This window comes from Sylvia atricapilla, chromosome 25 (assembly GCF_009819655.1).
Source record: "Sylvia atricapilla isolate bSylAtr1 chromosome 25, bSylAtr1.pri, whole genome shotgun sequence".
Classification (NCBI taxonomy): domain Eukaryota; kingdom Metazoa; phylum Chordata; class Aves; order Passeriformes; family Sylviidae; genus Sylvia; species Sylvia atricapilla.
Genome location: NC_089164.1, coordinates 2,376,789 through 2,395,522, shown reverse-complemented (window position 1 = coordinate 2,395,522; position 18,734 = coordinate 2,376,789). Strand labels below are relative to the sequence as shown.

Below are 18,734 nucleotides of genomic sequence, written 5' to 3'. Positions count from 1 at the left end.
CCTCCTGGGTTTCCCAAACTCTGCAGGGTTTTCCAAACCCTGATGGGTTTTCCACGTCCTGCTGAGTTTCCCAAATCCTTCTGGGTTTCCCAAATCCTCCTTCCCCAATCCTGCTGGGTTTCCCAAATTCTAATGGGTTTCCCAAATCCTGCCAGGTTTCCTAAATCCTGATGGGTTTTCCAAATTCTCCTTCCCAAATCCTGCCAGGTTTCCCAAATCCTTCTGGATTTCCCAAATCCTGCTGCTTTTCCTCTTTCCCCGGGATAAGGAAGCTGCTGGGATGCTCAGCAGCGTTTGGAGCGAATCCATTTTCCTGTCCGGGTTGGGATTTGCTCTGGGGGTGGGACAGAAGATCCCTGGAGGAGGAATTCACTTCCCTTGTCCCTGTCCCCGCAGGTGGAACAGGAGCAGCTGGACAAGATCTGGCCCAAGCTGCGGGTGCTGGCGCGTTCCTCCCCGACAGACAAACACACCTTGGTGAAAGGTGGGCGCTGCCCCTCCCCGGGGGGCTCATCCCTGCGGTTTTCCCAGCCTGATCCACGCTGGGAGCCTTCCCTTGGGGCTGAATTCCTCGTTTTTTCCGTGGCAGGAATCATCGACAGCACCGTGGGTGACCAGAGGCAGGTGGTGGCTGTGACAGGGGACGGCACCAACGATGGCCCAGCCCTGAAGAAGGCAGATGTTGGCTTTGCCATGGTAGGACCAGCCTGGTTTGGGTTTTATTTTCCTTTTCTCCATGGGATTATTGAGTTGTATTCCGCTGGAATTGTTCTCAGAGCGTGGAAATCTCTTTTTCCAAATCTTTGAGATGGCCTTAAAAACCCCCCAAAAAAGGAATTTTCTGAGGATGTTGGATTTGAGTGAGCTGTGTAAGACTGAGAGCAAGGGACTGAGAATTCCCTGTCCTGGATCCAGGAGAGCTCTGGGAGCCTCATGATTTGGTTTTCCCTGCAGCTCTTCACCCCAATTCCAGGCACAGTGCTGGAGCAGCCTTTGGGAATTTATTTATGGTGGAAAACTCCAGTTTGGTGCTTTTTTATCCTGTCTGAAAGGAGCAAGGAAAAAAAAACTGTTGTTTTAACAAATTCCCTGTGGGTTAATTTTAGGGACGTGAGCAGGAGCCGGGTGAGGGGACCCAGCACAGGGAGTTTTGAGCAAATCACAGATATATTTTTTGAGGGAGAACTGTTTTTAGGAATGTATTGAACATCCAAACACAATTCCAGAGCCTTTAGGACGAGCAGGAAAGGCAGAGATTTCCCGTTTGTGATGGGGTTGGGATCTGGGGAATTTGAGGAATCCAGGAATCCATTCTCAAGCACAGCTCGGAATTCCTGCCTGGAATTCCTGGGGGGTGAGCGCCTCGCTGTGCCGGCGCCGGGAAGCGCAGCCCAGGGCTCTGGAGGAGCTGCGGGAGGATTTTGGGAGCTGCTGCAGGGACAGAAACCTCGGGGCTGAGTTCTCCCTGCGCTGGGCTCCCGGCAGAGACGCCCAGCCTGGGATGGAGCCATGCCCTGGCATGAGGAGGCAGCTGTTTTCCAGCTGTTTTCCAGCTGTTTTCCAGGCCGTTTCCCAGGCTGTTTCCTGGCTTTTTTTTTTTTTCAGTCTGTTTCCTGATTGTTTCTGGGCTGTTTCCTGGCTTTTTTCCAGCTTTTTCCCAGCTGTTTTCCAGCTGTTCCCAGGCTGTTTCCTGGCTTTTTTTTTAATCTGTTTCCTGACTGTTTTCCAGCTGTTTCCAGGCTGTTTCCTGGTTGTTTTTTTTTCCAGCTGTTTCCCAGCTGCTCCTCAGCAGTTTCCCATCTGTTTTCCGCCTTTTTTTTCTAGCGGTTTCCCAACTTTTTTTCCAGCTGCTTCCTGTCTGTTTCCTGGCCATTTCCCAGCTGTTCCCTACCTTTTTCCCGTCTCTTTCCCATCCATTTCCGAGCTCTTTCCCAGCTTTTCTGCACCGTGGCTCTATTTAGGACATTCCCAGGGGAAGCTGGGCTGCCTCAGAGCCCGTGCTGGAAGCATCTCTGCTGCCGCTGCCCGGGCAGGTCACACCACCTCCATGAGTTTTCCCTCTGGGAAGGGAAGCTTTCCCCCTGGGCAGCAGCAGGGGCAGGTGGCACCGTGGCTCAGGCAGCCCTGGCTTTGTCCCCAAGGGCATCGCTGGCACGGACGTGGCCAAGGAGGCGTCGGACATCATCCTGACCGACGACAACTTCACCAGCATCGTCAAGGCCGTCATGTGGGGCCGCAACGTCTACGACAGCATCTCCAAGTTCCTGCAGTTCCAGCTCACCGTCAACGTGGTGGCCGTCATCGTGGCCTTCACCGGGGCCTGCATCACACAGGTGAGCTCACCTGGGCGGGTGGGACACCTGGAGGTGTCACCTGGGTGGGTAGGACATAGTGGTGGCTGTCATCGTGGCCTTCATGGGTGCCTGCATCACACAGGTGAGCTGGAAGTGTCACCTGGGTGGGTGGGACACCTGAGGGTGTCACCTGGGTGGGTGGGACACGGTGGTGGCTGTCATCGTGGCCTTCACCGGCACCTGCATCACGCAGGTGAGCTCACCTGGGAATGTGAGACACCTGGGGGTGTCACCTGGGTGGGTGGGACATAGTGGTGGCCGTCATTGTGGCCGTCACTGGTGCCTGCATCACCCAGGTGAGCTCACCTGGGAATGTGAGACACCTGGGGGTGTCACCTGGGTGGGTAGGACATAGTGGTGGCCGTCATTGTGGCCATCACTGGTGCCTGCATCACACAGGTGAGCTCACCTGGGAATGTGGGACACCTCGGGGTGTCACCTGGGTGGGTGGGACACCTGGAAGTGTCACCTGGGTGGGTGGGACACGGTGGTGGCCGTCATTGTGGCCGTCACTGGTGCCTGCATTCACGCAGGTGAGCTCACCTGGGCAGGTGGGACAACTGGAGGTGTCACCTGGGCGGGTGGGACATGATGGGGACTCACTTGGGCAGGTGGGACGTGGTGGTGGCCGTCATTGTGGCCTTCATGGGTGCCTGCATCACACAGGTGAGCTCACCTGGGCAGGTGGGACACCTGAGGGTGTCACTTGGGTGGGTGGGACACCTGGAAGTGTCCCCTGGGTGGGTGGGACACGGTGGTGGCCATCACTGTGGCCTTCACTGGCGCCTGCATCACTCAGGTGTTAAATAACCAAGAGCAATTCTGGAGAGGTTTTCAGGAACAAAGAGGGTAAAAAAGGTCGATTTTGGTGACGTGACATTTACCCCTCCATCAGGACTGTCCCCTGAAGGCCGTGCAGGGGCTTTGGAGCAAAGCAGAAATGTTTGAGGGCTGTTTTCACAAGGTGTTAAAATACCCAAGAGCTATTCTGGAGAGGTTTTCATGACCAGAATGAAACAAAGACGGTAAAAAAGGTCGATTTTGGTGACATTTCCCCCTCCATCAGGACTCCCCGCTGAAGGCCGTGCAGATGCTCTGGGTGAACCTGATCATGGACACCTTCGCCTCGCTGGCGCTGGCCACGGAGCCGCCGTCAGAGTCGCTGCTGCTGCGCAAACCCTACGGCCGCAACAAGCCGCTCATCTCCCGCACCATGATGAAAAACATCCTGGGCCACGCCGTCTACCAGCTCACCATCATCTTCACTCTGCTCTTCGCCGGTGAGCCCCAGGACAGGGAGGATAATGGGGAGGGGAAGGAGGAAAGGAAAGAAAGGAAAGGGAAAGGAGGAAATGAAAGGGAGGGGAAGGGAAGGGAAGGGAAGGGAAGGGAAGGGAAGGGAAGGGAAGGGAAGGGAAGGGAAGGGAAGGGAAGGGAAGGGAAGGGAAGGGAAGGGAAAGGAAAGGAAAGGAAAGGAAAGGAAAGGGAAAGGAAAGGAAAGGAAAGGAAAGGAAAGGAAAGGAAAGGAAAGGAAAGGAAAGGAAAGGAAAAGGAAAGGAAAGGAAAGGAAAAGAATTGAAATGAAAGGAAAGGAAAGGAAAGGAAAAGGGCAAAAAAGAGAAAAGAAAAGGAAAGGAAAGGAAAGGAAAGGAAAGGAAAGGAAAGGAAAGGAAAGGAAAGGAAAGGAAAGGAAAGGAAAGGAAAGGAAAGGAAAGGAAAGGAAAAGGAAAGGAAAGGAAAGGAAAGGAAAGGAAAGGAAAGGAAAGGAAAGGAAAGGAAAGGAAAGGAAAGGAAAGGAAAGGAGAAAAGGAAAAGGAAAGGGGAAAAGGAAGAGGAGAAGGAAAAAAGGGAAAGGAGAAAAGGAAAAGGAAAGGGGAAAAGGAAGAGGAGAAGGAAAAAAGGGAAAGGAGAAAAGGAAAAGGAAAGGGGAAAAGGAAGAGGAGAAGGAATAAAAGGGAAAGGAGAAAAGGAAAAGGAGAAAAAAAAAGAGAAAGGAGGAAAGGAAAAGGGAAAGAGAAAAGGAAAAGGGAAAGAGAAAAGGAAAGGGGAGGTAAAAGGAAAAGGGGCAGAGTCCCCTCCCTGCCCACAGCCCACCAAGGGCACCCTCGTTGTCACTGTCTCGGCGCCCTCGTGCAGGACAGAGCCTTGTGAGCGATGACTGGGAAGCAGAGGGGTGACCAGAGAGGGTGGTTTTTTTTTGCTCCTGGATGCACAGTCGGAGCTCCTCACCATTGTTAAGGATATATTTTTAAGGATATTTGCGTTCAGCGTGGCTGGCACAGGGTGAAGACACCCAAATCCCATTCCCCCAGCAGAAATAAAAGCAGCAGCACCTCAACTTCTGCTCTCTCCCTTTCCCCAAACCCCCCTTTTTTTTTTGTTTTGTTTTGTTTTGTTTTCCCTCCCCTGCTCAGGGGAGAAGTTTTTCGACATCGACAGCGGCCGGAACGCCCCCCTGCACTCTCCCCCCACGGAGCACTACACCATCGTCTTCAACACCTTCGTCATGATGCAGCTCTTCAACGAGATCAACGCCCGCAAGATCCACGGCGAGAGGAACGTCTTCGAGGCCATCTACCGCAACCCCATCTTCTGCACCGTGGTGCTGGGCACCTTCGCTGCCCAGGTGAGCCACCAGGGTGTCCCCTGCTCTGTCCCCTTGGCCTCTGCCAGCAAGGGGTTGGTGGCACAGGAGGCAGCCCAGGGTTGGGTGTCCCTGGATGGGGTGTGAATCTCTGCCAGAGCAAAATGTTGTGTGATTTGGGGGGTAGAGAGTGGTGGGAGGGGAATTTGGTGGTTCGTGGAGTTCCTGGTCTGGGTGTGAGGTCCCTGCTCCTTTCTGGAAGGAAAATTCCAAAAAAAAATTCTACAAAAGTTCCACAAAATTTGTGTGAGGTCCTTCCTCCTAAAATTCCCAGTCTGGGTGTGAGGTCCCTGCTCTTCTCTGGTGTTCCAGAAAATTCCTAGCCTGGATGTGAGGTTCTTGCTCCTAAAATTCCCGGCCTGGGTGTGAGGTCCTTTCTCCTGAAATTCCCAGTCTGGGTGTGAGGTCCCTGCTCCTTTCTGGTGTCCCATAAATTTTCCAGTCTGGATGAGAGACCTTTGCACCTCTCTGGTGCTCCCACAGAATTCCCAGCCTGGACGTGAGGTCCCTGCTTTTTTCTTGTGTTCCACAAAATTCCCAGCCTGAATGTGAGGTCCTTGCTCCTTTCTGGAAGGAAAATTAAAAAAAAAAAAAAAAATTCCACAAAAGCTGCACAAAATTTGTGTGAGATCCTTGGTCTTAAAATTCCCAGTCTGGGTGTGATGTCCTTTCCTCCTGAAATTCCCAGTCTGGGTGTGAGGTCCCTGCTCCTTTCTGGTGTCCCATAAATTTTCCAGTCTGGATGAGAGATCTTTGCACCTCTCTGGTGCTCCCCAGAATTCCCAGCCTGGGTGTGAGGTCCTTGCTCCTCCTGTAATCCCAGGAAAGAGGGAGAAGTGTGGCCCAAGGGGGACCTTTCCCCGCCCTGGCAGCTGCCCAGGGTGTGACTGTTGTCTCCTGTGCTGCAGATCATCATCGTGGAGTTTGGTGGGAAGCCCTTCAGCTGCTCGGGGCTCACCCTGAGCCAGTGGTTCTGGTGCATCTTCATCGGGGTGGGAGAGCTCCTGTGGGGCCAGGTAAGGGCCAATCCCAAAATCTCTCCCTCCCTGCCCGTGTTTTTCCCGGTTTTCCTCGGGGGCAGCTCTTTGGGGGAGGTGTTTAGGGAGGAGAGGAGGTCACTCATCCTCTCCTCATTCCCACCCTGCTGCCGAGGGGCACACCCAGTGACAGTGACAGTGACAGTGACAGTGACGTCCTCCCCGGGGCTGGTGGCACTGCCACGACCTCGGCCTGACGTCCCTGAACGTCCCCAGCTGATCTGCACCGTGCCCACGAGCCACCTGAAGTTCCTGAAGGAAGCTGGGCACGGCATCACCAAGGAGGAGATCCCCGAGGAGGAGCTGCCCGAGGACGTGGACGAGATCGACCACGCCGAGATGGAGCTGAGGAGGGGACAGATCCTCTGGTTCCGGGGGCTCAACAGGATCCAGACACAGGTACCCAGCCCTGGGGGGGCTCAGCCTTCTCTGTCCCCTCCTGTCTCTCCCTCTCCAGGGGCTGTGTCTGCACACAGGTGACAGCTGCTGCTCGGAGGGTGCCGTCACCTCCCAGCCCAGGCACCTGCACTGCCAGTGCCTTTCCAGGGAACCAGGACATCCTGGAGTTTTGGGGACGGCTGGGGGCAGGGAGGGGAGGTGGTTCTGCTGTAGACAGGTCAGCAGGAGGCCAGATGTGGCACTGATGGTCACCTCAGCGGCACGGGAGGCTGTGAGGGGTCTGTGGAGCCCGCCCAGGCTGTGCTGTGCTGCTGCTGGGATGCTGTTCCCACTGGGAATGTGCCCAGCAGGGATTTGGCAGCACGAATGTCACCCCTCTGTGCCAGCTCCACACCCGGAGCTCTCGGCCCCACGGCACAGAAAGGGGAGAAAAACCTCTCAATCTTCTTTTTACATGTTTGTTTTCCCTTAACTTTTTTTTCCCTGATTTTTACCTTTTTCCCCATCCCCAAAAGGATGGTTTTTTTTGCTCCCACCAAGCAGGGAGAGCTCTGTGCCCCTCATTGCCCTGGAGCAAAGGGCACAGCTGTCCCACGGTGGGCAGTCCTGGTGTCCCCAGCCATGAAGAGCTGGGACAAAGCCACAAAGGGTCACTTTTTTCATCCCCTCCTTGCTGTTCCTGTGACAAACAAACAGCCTGGGGACAGGGGCTTGGGGCAGAGTTAACTTTCCTTGTCCTCTGTGAGCTGTCACCTCCACAGTGTCACCTCGATGGCCTCAAGGTGAAGCTCAGCCTCGATCTCCAGCTGGCTGTGAGCACCGAGGGGCTTCTTGTGGGGGTAACCAGTGCTTCCCTCACAGGAGCAACGTGCTGGGAGCTTCCAGGATCTCCTGGAAGTGGCCCAGATGGGAATCTGGGAGCTCTGAAGGGCTGCAGTGCCCCTGGGGCCAAACCTGGAGCTTCCCAGGTGTTCCCCTGTGTGCAGCTGAGCTCCTGCCACATGAGAAATGCTCCTGGAGCCTCTTCAGGGAACTGAGCACTGGAGGCTCCTGTCCCTGCTCAGGGTGTCTGAAAAGGGGAAAAGAGGGACATCAGAGCGGGGCAGGAGCTGAGCCGTGTGTGAAACACCTCCACAGCCAGAGCTGGGGCTGGAGGAGGTGCCCAAAAGGTGCCACGGGGCTGGCACGACCCAGCCACAAAGCCACGGTGGCCCTGGGTGGCTGCTCGGTTCCTCAAGCCTTGGGACACCACACCCACAGGACAACCACCGTGGTGCATCCCCAGCAGCCCTGAGAGGCTGGGAGAGGGGCTGCAACACCTCCTGCTGCCAGGGGAGAGCCCGTGGAGGGTCCCCAAAGCCCCACAGGGCTGGAGCCCTCTCCCACCAGCTGCCCACTCGCACCTCTGCCCACCTTCTCTGTCTCTCCCTGCTCCTCCTGCAGATTTTCGGGATCACACCCCCCTCTCCAGGTGTTTCCTCGGCCTCCCACCACAGCCCTGTTTTCCCGGTGGGAGGACCAGCCCTGCTGCTCTCACCGCCCTGGGAAGGGCAGAGCTCTCTCTGCTCCCCCCCAGCACCACCAGCAAAACCCCACGGGGGTTTCGGGGAGCGTGGGGTGGTGTGGGGGGGAGACCTCTCTCCTTTTTCTTCCTCCTCCTCCTCTTCCTCGCCTCTCCATCCTCCTCCTTCCTTGCTGTCTGTGTGTCTGCCCGGCCTCCCTGCTCCCTCCCCTGTCCCTGTCCCCTTGTCCCCTGTCCCTGTCCCTGGCCGGGCGTCGCTATCTCACTCTCTGGTTCTTTGCAGATGGACGTAGTTTACACATTCCAGACCGGCGCCTCCTCTTTGCAGGGAGCCCTCAGGAGACAGCCTTCCATCGTGAGCCAGCACCACGATGTAAAAAATGTTTCTAGCCCAACCCATGTAGCTCTTTCCTCCGTCAATTCCACTCCCACCACTTCTGCTGTTGCTGCTGCTGCTGCATCTCCTCCTGCGGGCAGTGAGTGATGGTCTATTACAATGCATGACTTCTAATAACCACAGAGAGCACCTGCACCCACCTAACCCGGCCTGTTCTCTCTCCCTCTCAGCCTTGACTCGCACACTCAAGTCCCAAAGCTGAAGGACGGGGCGGGAAACGGTTCAAAACCCCCAGTTTTTGATGCTGTTAACAAAGTTATGAACCTTTCTGGTCCCTTTTTTTCCCCCCCCACCTCCCGCCACCACCTCCCAGTTCCTCGTTGCTTCCTCCAGTTTTACCTCTTCTCCTCCTTTGCAGGGCTGGTGTTTGAGCCCACCCTCCTGAGGGCGGGCAAAAATTGGCGGCTCTTCCTCAAAAACAAAACACAAAAAAAAACCCCAAGTTCATGAGCATTGCTGGGAGAAGGGCAAGGCTGAGCCCAAATCCTGCTGGTTCTTCCCACTGCCCGGCCCTGGCACGCCCCAGGGATGGGCAGAGGTCTGGCTTGAATGTCTTCTGGAGGCAGAGTGGCAGCTGGGACTGTCCCCAGGGCTGGCTGAGCCTCGGGGAGGAGGGACAGGCAGGATTTGCTCCTGCCCTGGGTGCTGCCTGTGGACAGCCCTGCCCGTGGCTCAGCTGGTGACACCTCGGGGCTGCTGTCCCCTTCTCTGGCCCCACCTGGGGACTTGCATGGCCTGGGGACAAAGCTGAGCCATCCCTGTGCTGCCCTGGGGACACCCCTGGGGCTCTGTGGGGACACCCCTGGGGCACTCTGGGGACATCCTCGGGGCTCTGTCTGTGCCCAGGGCAGCCAGAGGATCCTCAGTGCCCACCTTGCTCTGCACACTCTGGATTCTGGGGTGTGCAGACATTGCTCTGCATGGAAACGGGCATGGAAAACAGTTCCTGCTGGATCCCGGTGGGAATTCTGGATCCTGGATCTGGCACTGGGTTTCCAGACCCTAAAAACGCCCTCTTTGTGTTCATCATGGGCTTCTCTGCCCATGCTGGATCCCAGTGTGTGCAGACATTGCTCTGCATGGAAACGGGCATGGAAAACAATTCCTGCTGGATCCTGGTGGGAATGCTGGATCCTGGATCTGGCACTGGGTTTCCAGACCCTAAAAACTCCCTCTTTGTGTTCATCATGGGCTTCTCTGCCCATGCTGGATCCCAGTGTGTGCAGACACACAGCTGTGCATGGGAATGGGCATGGAAACCTCATTCCTGCTGGATCTCAACAGGAATGCCGGATCCTGGGTTTCCAGACCCCCCAAAAAAGGCCCTGTGTGATGTCAGGCCCCTCTGAGTGTTGGTTGTTGGGGCTGGTGAGCACGTGGCCGTGGGTTCTGTCTGCAGGCTGGGAGCAGGGAACGTGTCTCTGCTGGATAATTGGCTTTTTTATTGCACAGTCACTTATCCCCGTTCTCCTCTGATTAGAGAAATACCCTCGGCGGCTTTCTGGAGAGCTTTCAGGCTCCGCTGTTTATGCACTGTGGGGGAGGAGAGAGAATTTGGGATAATTTTGTTTTCTCTCTGTTTAGCTGACTCTGAGGGCTGGCAGCTGATTGAGTTTAACCCCAGCGATTCTGGAGCAGCACAGCTGCCTCCTGCTGCTGCCTGCAGCTGGGGAAAAACACCCTCCAGCGTTTTCCAACGGGATAAAATCTGCTTGGAGGGGCTCAGAGCAGAGGGATTGGAGGAGGAGGGTGGGGAATGAGACCCAAAATGCAGCTTCTTTGCAGTTTGTGGATCCATGTTTTCCCCGTTGTTGCAGCGAGGGGCTAGAAAAGCCGTGCAAAACTTCCCACCAGGAGCTAACCCCAGGTCTCCAAACCTTCCCGCTGTTTTCTTGCCTGGATTTCTCTTGTTTCCCCTCTGCTGCTTCCCTCTCTCCTCTTCCCTCCACGCAGATCCGTGGTGTCCTCTCTCTCCCGCGGATGAGTTTTTCCAGGGCTGGACTTGGCTGTGTCCCTCCTGGAATTGCTGCAGAGGTTGTGGGGAACGATGCTCAGGTTTTGCAGGAATTCTGCCCTGGATCCAGGGAGTTGGGCAGAGGCAGGGGATGTCATTCCCCCGCGGGGGCTCGCCCAGCACGTGGAGGTTTCACGTTTCACAATTCCAAGCGTGGAGGTGGCATTTGAAGTTTCCAGGTGGAGAGGAGGCGGGAGCCGAGCCGTGGGTGGGAGGGAGAGAGGGAGGGGAGGCTCCAGCCGGGAATTCAGCTTTGCCTGGCTCATTCAGAACACATTTCCTCGCTGTTGCCTTCCTTTGCCGAGGGAACAGCTGAATTCATCTCGCAGCAGGCGATGGAGAAAGGAGGAAAATCGGAGGGAAGCTGCAGCAGGAGCTCCTGGAGGGGGCTGAGAGGGGCTGGGCAGGAAACTGAGCACAGATTCCTTGGAATTGCTCCAAGGCAGCCTTCCCTGCTGCTCCCAGCAGCGCTGGACAGGTCTGCAGTGCTCTGGAGCTCATTCCTTGGGAGAGGAGATCTCCTGCTCCCACCTGAGCTCTGCTCAAAGAGCTGCTCCTAAATCTGACTGAGCCTGTAGATGCCACCTCCTCGTGGCTCTGGTGGCCCCTGGGATGTCCCTGGCCACCTCCTTGTGGCTCTGGTGGCCCCTGGGATGTCCTTGGCCACCTCCTCGTGGCTCTGGTGGTCCATGGGATGTCCTTGGCCACCTCCTCGTGGCTCTGGTGGCCCCTGGGTTGTCCCTGGCCACCTCGTGGCTCTGGTGGTCCCTGGGATGTCCCTGGCCACCTCCTCGTGGCTCTCGTGGCCCCTGGGCTGTCCCTGGCTTGGTTGGATCCATTATCCTTCATCCAGTTGGTTTTTTAGGGGCCAGGACTCGCTGTTCCCAAGTCGTTGCTGAAGTGACAGGTGATCAGTCCTCGCTGGTGTCCCTTGTCCTGGGTGAATTTATCCGTCAGCTGAATTCATCCAGGGTCATCAGTGCACCAATCCAGCTCTCAGCTGGTTCCCAGCTCCCTCCAATTCCCATTTTTGCAGGCCAGTGGTGCTCCAGCACTGGGGATCCCGGCCCAGGCTCATCCCCTTGGTGCTCCAGCAGAATGTGTGCCCTGTGCCAGGAGCTCCTGGGGCTGCTTCCAGCTGGGATGAGCCGAGCCAGGAAATTCCTCCTGATCCTGAGCCAGGTGCAAAACGAACTTGGAAGGACATCCCTGGTGGAGAGGGGACAGGGAGAACTTGGCAGGTGCAAGGAAGGAATTCCGTGCTCTGGTTTTGTGGGATCAGAGATCCTCAGGAGGGGTTTGGCCGTGCTGGGGGGTGAATTCCAGGGACAGTTGAAATGAAGGGACAGGATTTGGGGTGAGGTCTCTGCTCCCCCTGCAGCCCACAGAAGTGGCAGAACCAGACAGCTGCTGGTTTCCTTCACCACCAAGGGGATTCCTGGATCATTCCCACCTCCAGCTCTGCTCTCTCCACTCCCTCAGCTGGGGAGGATTCCCGCAGGGATGCTGCTGCCCTGCCCCTTTGGTGGGATCTGTGGGTCTCCTCCCTTTCCTGCCGCAGTTTCAGCCCCAGGGACACGGCAGGAGCAGGCAGGGGATGTTCCTCAGGGCTTGGGGAGCAGCTGAGGAGGAGCAAAGCTCCTTCCACGGGGCAGAAGAATGAGCACAACAACTAAAATTGCGGCAGGGAGTCTGCCCTGCTGCTCCCAGGGGTGCTGGACACATCTCCAGGGGTCTGGAGGTGGTTCCATGGGAGAGGAGATTTCCCAGAGGAGCTGTAACCCAAAACCCCAGCAGAGCTGGGACATGACCCTGGTCACCCACCTGAGCTGAAACCTGTGAGCTGGAAGGTTTGAGGCCGGAATTGATGTGGAGGGAGCAGGGGATCCACTGGCAGCCACCAGAGCTCTCCCTTGCAGTGCAGGGGAGGTGACATCCCTGATGCTCCAGAGCAGGCTCTGCATCTCCTGCTTGAGCCTGGATTTCAGTGGAGCTGCTGCTGGGGGTATCCCAGGATTCTGCATGTGGCTGGAATTCCTCTAAATTATCCAACAGAATGTGAGCTGGTTCCCAGCTCCATCAAATTCCCATTTTTCTGGGCCAGTGGAACTGCCTGATGCTCCAGAGCAGGCTCTGCACTCCTGCTTGAGTCTGGATTTCAGTGGAGCTGCCGCTGGGGGTATCCCAGGATTCTGCATGTGGCTGGAATTCCTCTAAATTATCCAACAGAATGTGAGCTGGTTCCCAGCTCCTTCAGATTCCCATTTTTCTGGGTCAGTGGAACTGCCTGATGCTCCAGACCAGGCTCTGCATCTCCTGCTTGAGCCTGGATTTCAGTGGAGCTGCCGCTGGGGGTATCCCAGGATTCTGCACGTGGCTGGAATTCTTTTAAATTATCCAACAGAATCTGAAAAATTCCCGTTTTTCTGGGCCAGTAGAACTGCCTTTGGAGACCAGTGGGTCTCCTGCAGGCTCAGGGAAGCCTCCAGAGCTCGAGCAGTGTGTGGAAACCCATCCAAAGCATGGATCCAGTTCCCTCCTCACGGCACCCACCTGGATCCCGCGGGCTCCAAAAAAAAAACCTGGAGAAATTTGGGGAACCCCCAAATCCTCTCCAGAGGTGTAGGAAGGACCCTGCCCGACCCCAGCCAGGGCTCCCCTGCAGTAGTTTTCCCCCGCTGTTTGCCTAACCCACCTCCTTCTGGAGCCCCAGTTCCCCCACCTCGTTGTCCTCGTGTCCGTCCATGAGCACACACACACAGAGAAACACACACACACACGACACCCCCACGGATTTAACGAGCGACTAATTAACGCATTTCGGCTTCCATCCGTCCGCGCAGACCGTGGTGGTGTTGGGGTGGTGGGTTTGAGTCGTCCCGTGTCTTTTCTTGCAGCTTGTGAGGCCGCCCCGTAGCCGGTGGGTTCCCACCACCCCCGTAGTGCCTGACTCTGACCCCAATTCACCGTAGATGTCTCATTTTTATTTTTATTTTTGGACCGAGCTGTCTGTTCAGTGGTGGTTTTGTTGCCTGTGGTCGTGCTGTTGATTTTTTTTGTTTCGTTTTGGTTTTGTTTTGGATTTTTTTTTTTTGGTCTGTTTTTTTTGTCGTTGGATGGTTCGTTCTTCCATCATTTCTTTCCACTTCCTCCCTCGAGCCTTTGCCCTGTGGCAGCCCCGACTGACCCCTGTTTTTTCTTTGCCCGCGCCGCCCAGATCAAAGTGGTGAATGCGTTCCGTAGCTCCCTGTACGAAGGCCTCGAGAAACCCGAATCCAGAAGCTCCATCCATAACTTCATGACTCACCCGGAGTTCATCCTGGAGGAAGACGAGCCTCGGACACCATTCCTTGACGGCACCGAAGACGAGCCCGAGCCCGACGGACTCCAAAAGCGAGGTGGGGGCAACCTGGCGGGGTCAGGAAACAGGAACAACAACGCCGTGGACAGCCAGTTCAGCTTCCCGGAGCCCGGGAGCCCCTTCCACAGCCTGGAGACGTCTGTTTGACCTTAGAACTTGGAATTCCTCCCCCTCCTCCTCATCATCATCATCGTCGTCGTCGTCCGCCTCGGCGCCGTGTGATGCCGGCACCAGTAACTGATCACACGCTCCGTGTCAAACTGCTCATGCCTGTATCATCATCTGGGTTTTGTTGGGGGGTTTTTGGGGAGTTGTTTTTTTTTTTGGTTGGTGGGGGGTGTTGATCTGTTTTTTTTTCTTTTTGTTTTTAGTTTGTGCTTTTTTTTATTTTTATTTTTAAACCGTTCTTTAGCAGTGGGAACCAGAGTACCACCACGCTGGGTGTTGGGAGAGAGGCTAAGCCCCCCCCCCCCAAAAAAAAACACCAAAAAATTCCAGTTGTGCATCTCCATCCCTGATTTTCCGTGGTACTCACCCAGGGGAAGCTGCCAGGTTCTTTCCTCTCCGAGAGTTTGGCTCCAGGCACCTGGAGCCAGGGGGTTTTCACTTTGGAAAAATGCATGTTCCAAGGAAATTCAAATTGTTGTAGTCTTACACTCCCTCAGCCCCGAGGCTGGGGGTACACTTGTGACTTGATTTTACTTTAATTTTAAAATTATTTTTTTGGTGGGGTGTTGTTTTTTTTTTCCCACTCGTGGTTTTTAGGGTTTTTATTTTTTTTTTCTTCTGATGTTGGGGTTTGCTCTTTGCTTGTGGGATTTGCCCCTCCCTTACCCAGTGGGAAGTGAGGAGGGGGCAGTCACTGCTCCAGTGTGAAAATTAAGGATTAAACTAAAATCTCCCAGCCAGGGGAAGGTGTTTGCTCCAAGGCTGAGAGATCCAGGGATGCCCACCAGTCTTCCACCTTTGACAAATGGTACCTGGCCTTTTTCCAGCTCCCCCTCTGCGTGTGCCCACACCTTTTTCTCTCTCTTGTTTCCAAACTGGGAGGTGAGAAATGAAGGTGGCTTGGCTCTGACCTTGCTGGAGGGGAGAGATTTCTGATTTTCCTGCCAAGGTGGAGGTGAAACTGCCAGGGCAAAGGTGGAGAGAACCCCCCCCAGTTCTTCTTCCTGAGGGATTTTAGGAGAAGCCTCTCCGCTGCTCTTGGTCAGGGAGGGGAAAACTTTTGCTGAGAGGATTTTTGCAGCTCTCCCAGCTCCTGCCCTCGGGAACAGAGGGATTTTTTGCCCGTTTTTCTGTGCTCTGGGGGTGCCAGCACCCCTCAGCCTCGCAGTGCCAGCTCCAGGGAAGCGCCGAGGAGGCTCCGGCTGTGCCCAAAAGCCACGGGAGGCTGAGTGGAGAATTCTCAGGGCACAGCAGGTCCTGAATCCTGGGAGGGATCAATCCAGCTCTCTGGTGATCCAGTGGAAGGCAGGGAAGGCCCCTGGATGATCCCAGATTTTCCTGGAGGTTTGGTTTGGACGGCTGCGGATCTTCCAGAGAAGGTGCTGCTGGAGGCTTGGCCTCACTTCGCTGTTTGTTTTTTTGGAGGTCACCTCTTCCCCTGGAGCCTTGCCTCACCTCCACCCCTGGGAATAATCCAGTGAGAGTCCTTTTCCTTGGAGTTGGCTCTGGATTGTCCCTCTGGCCATCCCTGGAGCAGGAGGCAGGACTTGTGGGCTGCTCCTTGCCCTGCTGGTTGTGACCCGGGGGAAACTCTGCCACCTCCCTCCTCTCCTCCATCCCCTCTGGCTGGCTTGGGAGCAAAAGTGCTGGAAATCACCTCCCCGAGGTCATTCCCATCCCTGGGAGCGCAGGAGGATCCCATATATTTTATTTTGATTTTTTTTTTTTGGAGGGGTGGGGTGGAAAAAGGCTTGCTCTGGCTGGGTTCTCCTCCCCGTTTTTCCCGTCAGGAACGCACAGCGGAATGTCCCTTGTGCCTTTTCCGAGCACTGCCTGCAGCACCTCCTGCCACGCCACCGGGGCCCAGATCTTTGCCAAGATGGTTTTTTAAAAGTGTTCCTTAAAAAAGAAAAAAAAAAAACCACAAAAAACCACAACACAAAATAACCAAGTGTCTTCGCTTCACCCTCCTCCTCCTCCTGGGATCGCCTCTGTCCTTCCCCTGGGGCAGGAGGAAGAGGAGGAGGAGGGAAGGATGAGCTCGTTCCTGCTGAGGAAAAATCTTTATCCCCCAAAAAAAATCCTGAATATCCCGAGTGTCCCACCCTGGTGCTGGCGAGCTGGGCTTTGTTCACTGCCAAGCAAGAAGAAATTTGCCATCACTGCCCGTCCCCAGTGCAAATGGAGTGTCCACCCCATGCCCGGCTCCTCCTTCCCTCTCTCCCCAAAATAATACCCCAGGGGATGAAGGGAATCTTGGGTTAAACACCAGGAAAAAAAACAACCCAACCGACAGACGAACAAAAAAAAAACCCAAACAAGGGGTTGGTTTTGGGGTTTTGGTTCTGTGCTAAAGGTGACGTTGCTTTAAAAAAAAAAAAAAAACCAACGAAAAAAAGAATCACTTTTTCTATTTTAAATACTTGCAAAAAAAACAAAACAAAAAAAAGAACAAAAAAAAAAAAGAGGTATGGTGTTATTACAAGCTTACATAAATATTTATTAAATACTTTTTTTGGGGGGGGATGCACCGAAATTTTTTTTTTTCCTTTTGATATTTTTTTTAATACCTCAGACCTGTTGAAAAGAAAAATTTAAAACAAAAAAAAAAAAGGAAGAAAGACTCAAACCAACAACAACTTCAAGCCAACTTTGGAGACTCTCGAAGTCACTCCCAGAAATCTGTGTGACTGGCAGGGTTTGCCACAAAAGGGTCTGGTCGTTCCTTTAGTTTGCTCTATTTTTGTCGTTCTAGTTTCCATTTTAGGAGTGTGGGGAGGGAGAAATGATGCTATATAAATATTATGCAAAAAAAAAGGAAAAAAAAAAGAAAAAAAAGAAAAAAAAAAAAAAAAGGAAAAAAAAAAAAAAAAGAAAAAATCTAGTTTTCTTTAGCTCAGAAACTGATATTTTTACGTCAGCCATATGTATTTTGTTTAAAGAAAAAAAAGAAAATAAAGAAATCTCGAGTCCCGCCGCTGTGTGAGGGCAGTTGCGAGGGACACTTTAATTAATTCCGTGGATTAATTAATTCAGCCATCGGATGCCAGTCAGCTTCCTTTTCTCTGAGCAGCCATCTTTCTACTATAGACGTGAGTTGGATGACACAAATGGGGTTTTTTTTATATATATAAATATCTATAAATTATGTTGGTGTATGGCCGGTTGCTTCAAGTATAAATGTTCCTTGTGCAGATTTCCTGTAAAGTTTGGGGGTTTTTTTTGTTTTGTTTTCTTTCTGGGTTAAGTTGCAGTGATATCCTGGCAGCAGCTGACTCTTGGCTTAAGTTATTTGAGGACATTACACACAAACAACAAGAAAAAGAGATTTGGGGGAGATTGGTGCTCCAAGAAAAAAAAATAAAATAAATGAGGCATGGTCAGCGGCGGCACGGACTTTTTTTGGGGACTCTCTGCAACATGCCTTGACTAGGGGGAGATATAAATATATATATATAAATATATATTATTATGAATAATTTCTGGGGGAGTTTTTTTTGAGGGTTTGGTTTTTTTTGGGTTTTTTTTTTGGCTTTGTTTGAACTTGCCACGAGTGTGCACGGAGCAGGGGGAAGAAGGGACATTGCCACTGCCCCCCGCCAGGACACCAAGTCACCCCCTCCTCTCTCCTCGCTGTGACCCGCCTTCAACTTGCCGTGGAAATGCTTCCTGATGAAAACACTCTGAGCATCCTCCTGCAGCCCGTTCTTGAGATCCCAGCTGGGCTCCTCTCCTTGGATTTCCCGTGGATTTGATGTTATTTTTTATTATTTTTTATATTTTTTTTATTTTTTCTCCCGTGGAATTGGCGGATTTGGTACCAAAGACATCCCAACCGCGGCCCTGTGTGCGGGTTTTGCTGGTGTTCTCTTGAGGTGTTCTCCTGCTGAGGTTTTTATGATTTGCACAGGGAGAAGGGGTTTCATTCATTCTGGTTTTGTTTTTTTGTTTTTTTGTTTTTTTTTTTTTTCCTTCCCGAAGGTTTTGTTGTTGTTGTTGGTTGGTTTTGTTGGGTTTTTTTATTTTCCGTGCAATAAAGCTTCCGAGTGAATTTTTTTCCAACTGATCTCAAGAAGGGAACGAACTAAACTGCATTTTTAGCATGGGCAGCCTTCAGGGCTTTTCCTCCCCAAGGGCACAGCTGGAAAAAAATAAAAGAACCATCCTAAATGCAGGAGGGCATCTCCGAGGTGCCACTGCCATCTCCTGTCACCCTCTGTCCCCACCTCGAGTCCTCAGCGGGTTTTTGTCCTTCTGAAGGGACACCTGGACCTGGATCACTTCTGCTCTGTCCCCAACCCCTCGTGGAGCTCAGAGCCCCCAAAACGCCCTCCTGGCACCCCAAAATCTCCTTTTCCTGCTCCTTTTCCTGCCAAACGGGGGGATTTTGGCACCTCTTCCTCTCCAGCATCATCCTCCCCACCTCACCCCGACTCTTCCCCCGTTCCCCAAATCCTTCAGTTTTCATCCAGCAAAGCCCGTGGCTAAAACTGCCTTTAGTTTATTTCCTCCCCTTCAATAAATATATATATATACAGTCTGAACTGAACATTTATGTGTGTGTATATATATTTATCCAACGCTCTCACAAAACAACAAAACAAAAAAACCTTTCTTTTGAAGAGGGCACGTGGAGCTGAGGTTTTTCTTTTTTTTTTTTTTTTCCAGTAACTCAGTATAATAAGCACTGGTATTTTTGTATAAAAAAATGGGAGAGAGAAAAAAAGGGAAAAAAAAAAAAAAACAACCAAAATACAAAACAAAAGACTGAGTATTATGTGGTATGCATGACATTAAAAAAAACAAAACAAAACAATGGTGGTTTCAAAGCAATATGT

The 18,734-nt window shown here is 53.3% G+C and overlaps 1 protein-coding gene across 7 annotated transcripts in view; it reads left to right on the top strand.

The window, feature by feature from the left end:
• Nucleotides 1-14,040, top strand: part of LOC136371654 (plasma membrane calcium-transporting ATPase 4-like) — a 35,192-nt gene extending 21,152 nt beyond the window's left edge. For 2 of the 7 annotated variants that reach the window (XM_066335884.1, XM_066335883.1), the window contains 9 exons: nucleotides 397-484; nucleotides 590-696; nucleotides 2,142-2,333; nucleotides 3,421-3,634; nucleotides 4,769-4,980; nucleotides 5,907-6,014; nucleotides 6,252-6,434; nucleotides 8,240-8,329; nucleotides 13,585-14,040. In XM_066335884.1, coding sequence (XP_066191981.1) covers nucleotides 397-484; nucleotides 590-696; nucleotides 2,142-2,333; nucleotides 3,421-3,634; nucleotides 4,769-4,980; nucleotides 5,907-6,014; nucleotides 6,252-6,434; nucleotides 8,240-8,329; nucleotides 13,585-13,875 — 1,485 coding nt within the window. In that variant the 3' untranslated portion in view covers nucleotides 13,876-14,040. Of the gene's footprint in view, nucleotides 1-396; nucleotides 485-589; nucleotides 697-2,141; nucleotides 2,334-3,420; nucleotides 3,635-4,768; nucleotides 4,981-5,906; nucleotides 6,015-6,251; nucleotides 6,435-8,239; nucleotides 8,433-13,584 lie in introns of all 7 variants that reach the window. The other 5 variants (XM_066335888.1, XM_066335887.1, XM_066335886.1 and 2 more) reach the window with 3 other exon arrangements.
• The last annotated feature ends 4,694 nt before the right edge of the window (nucleotides 14,041-18,734 follow it).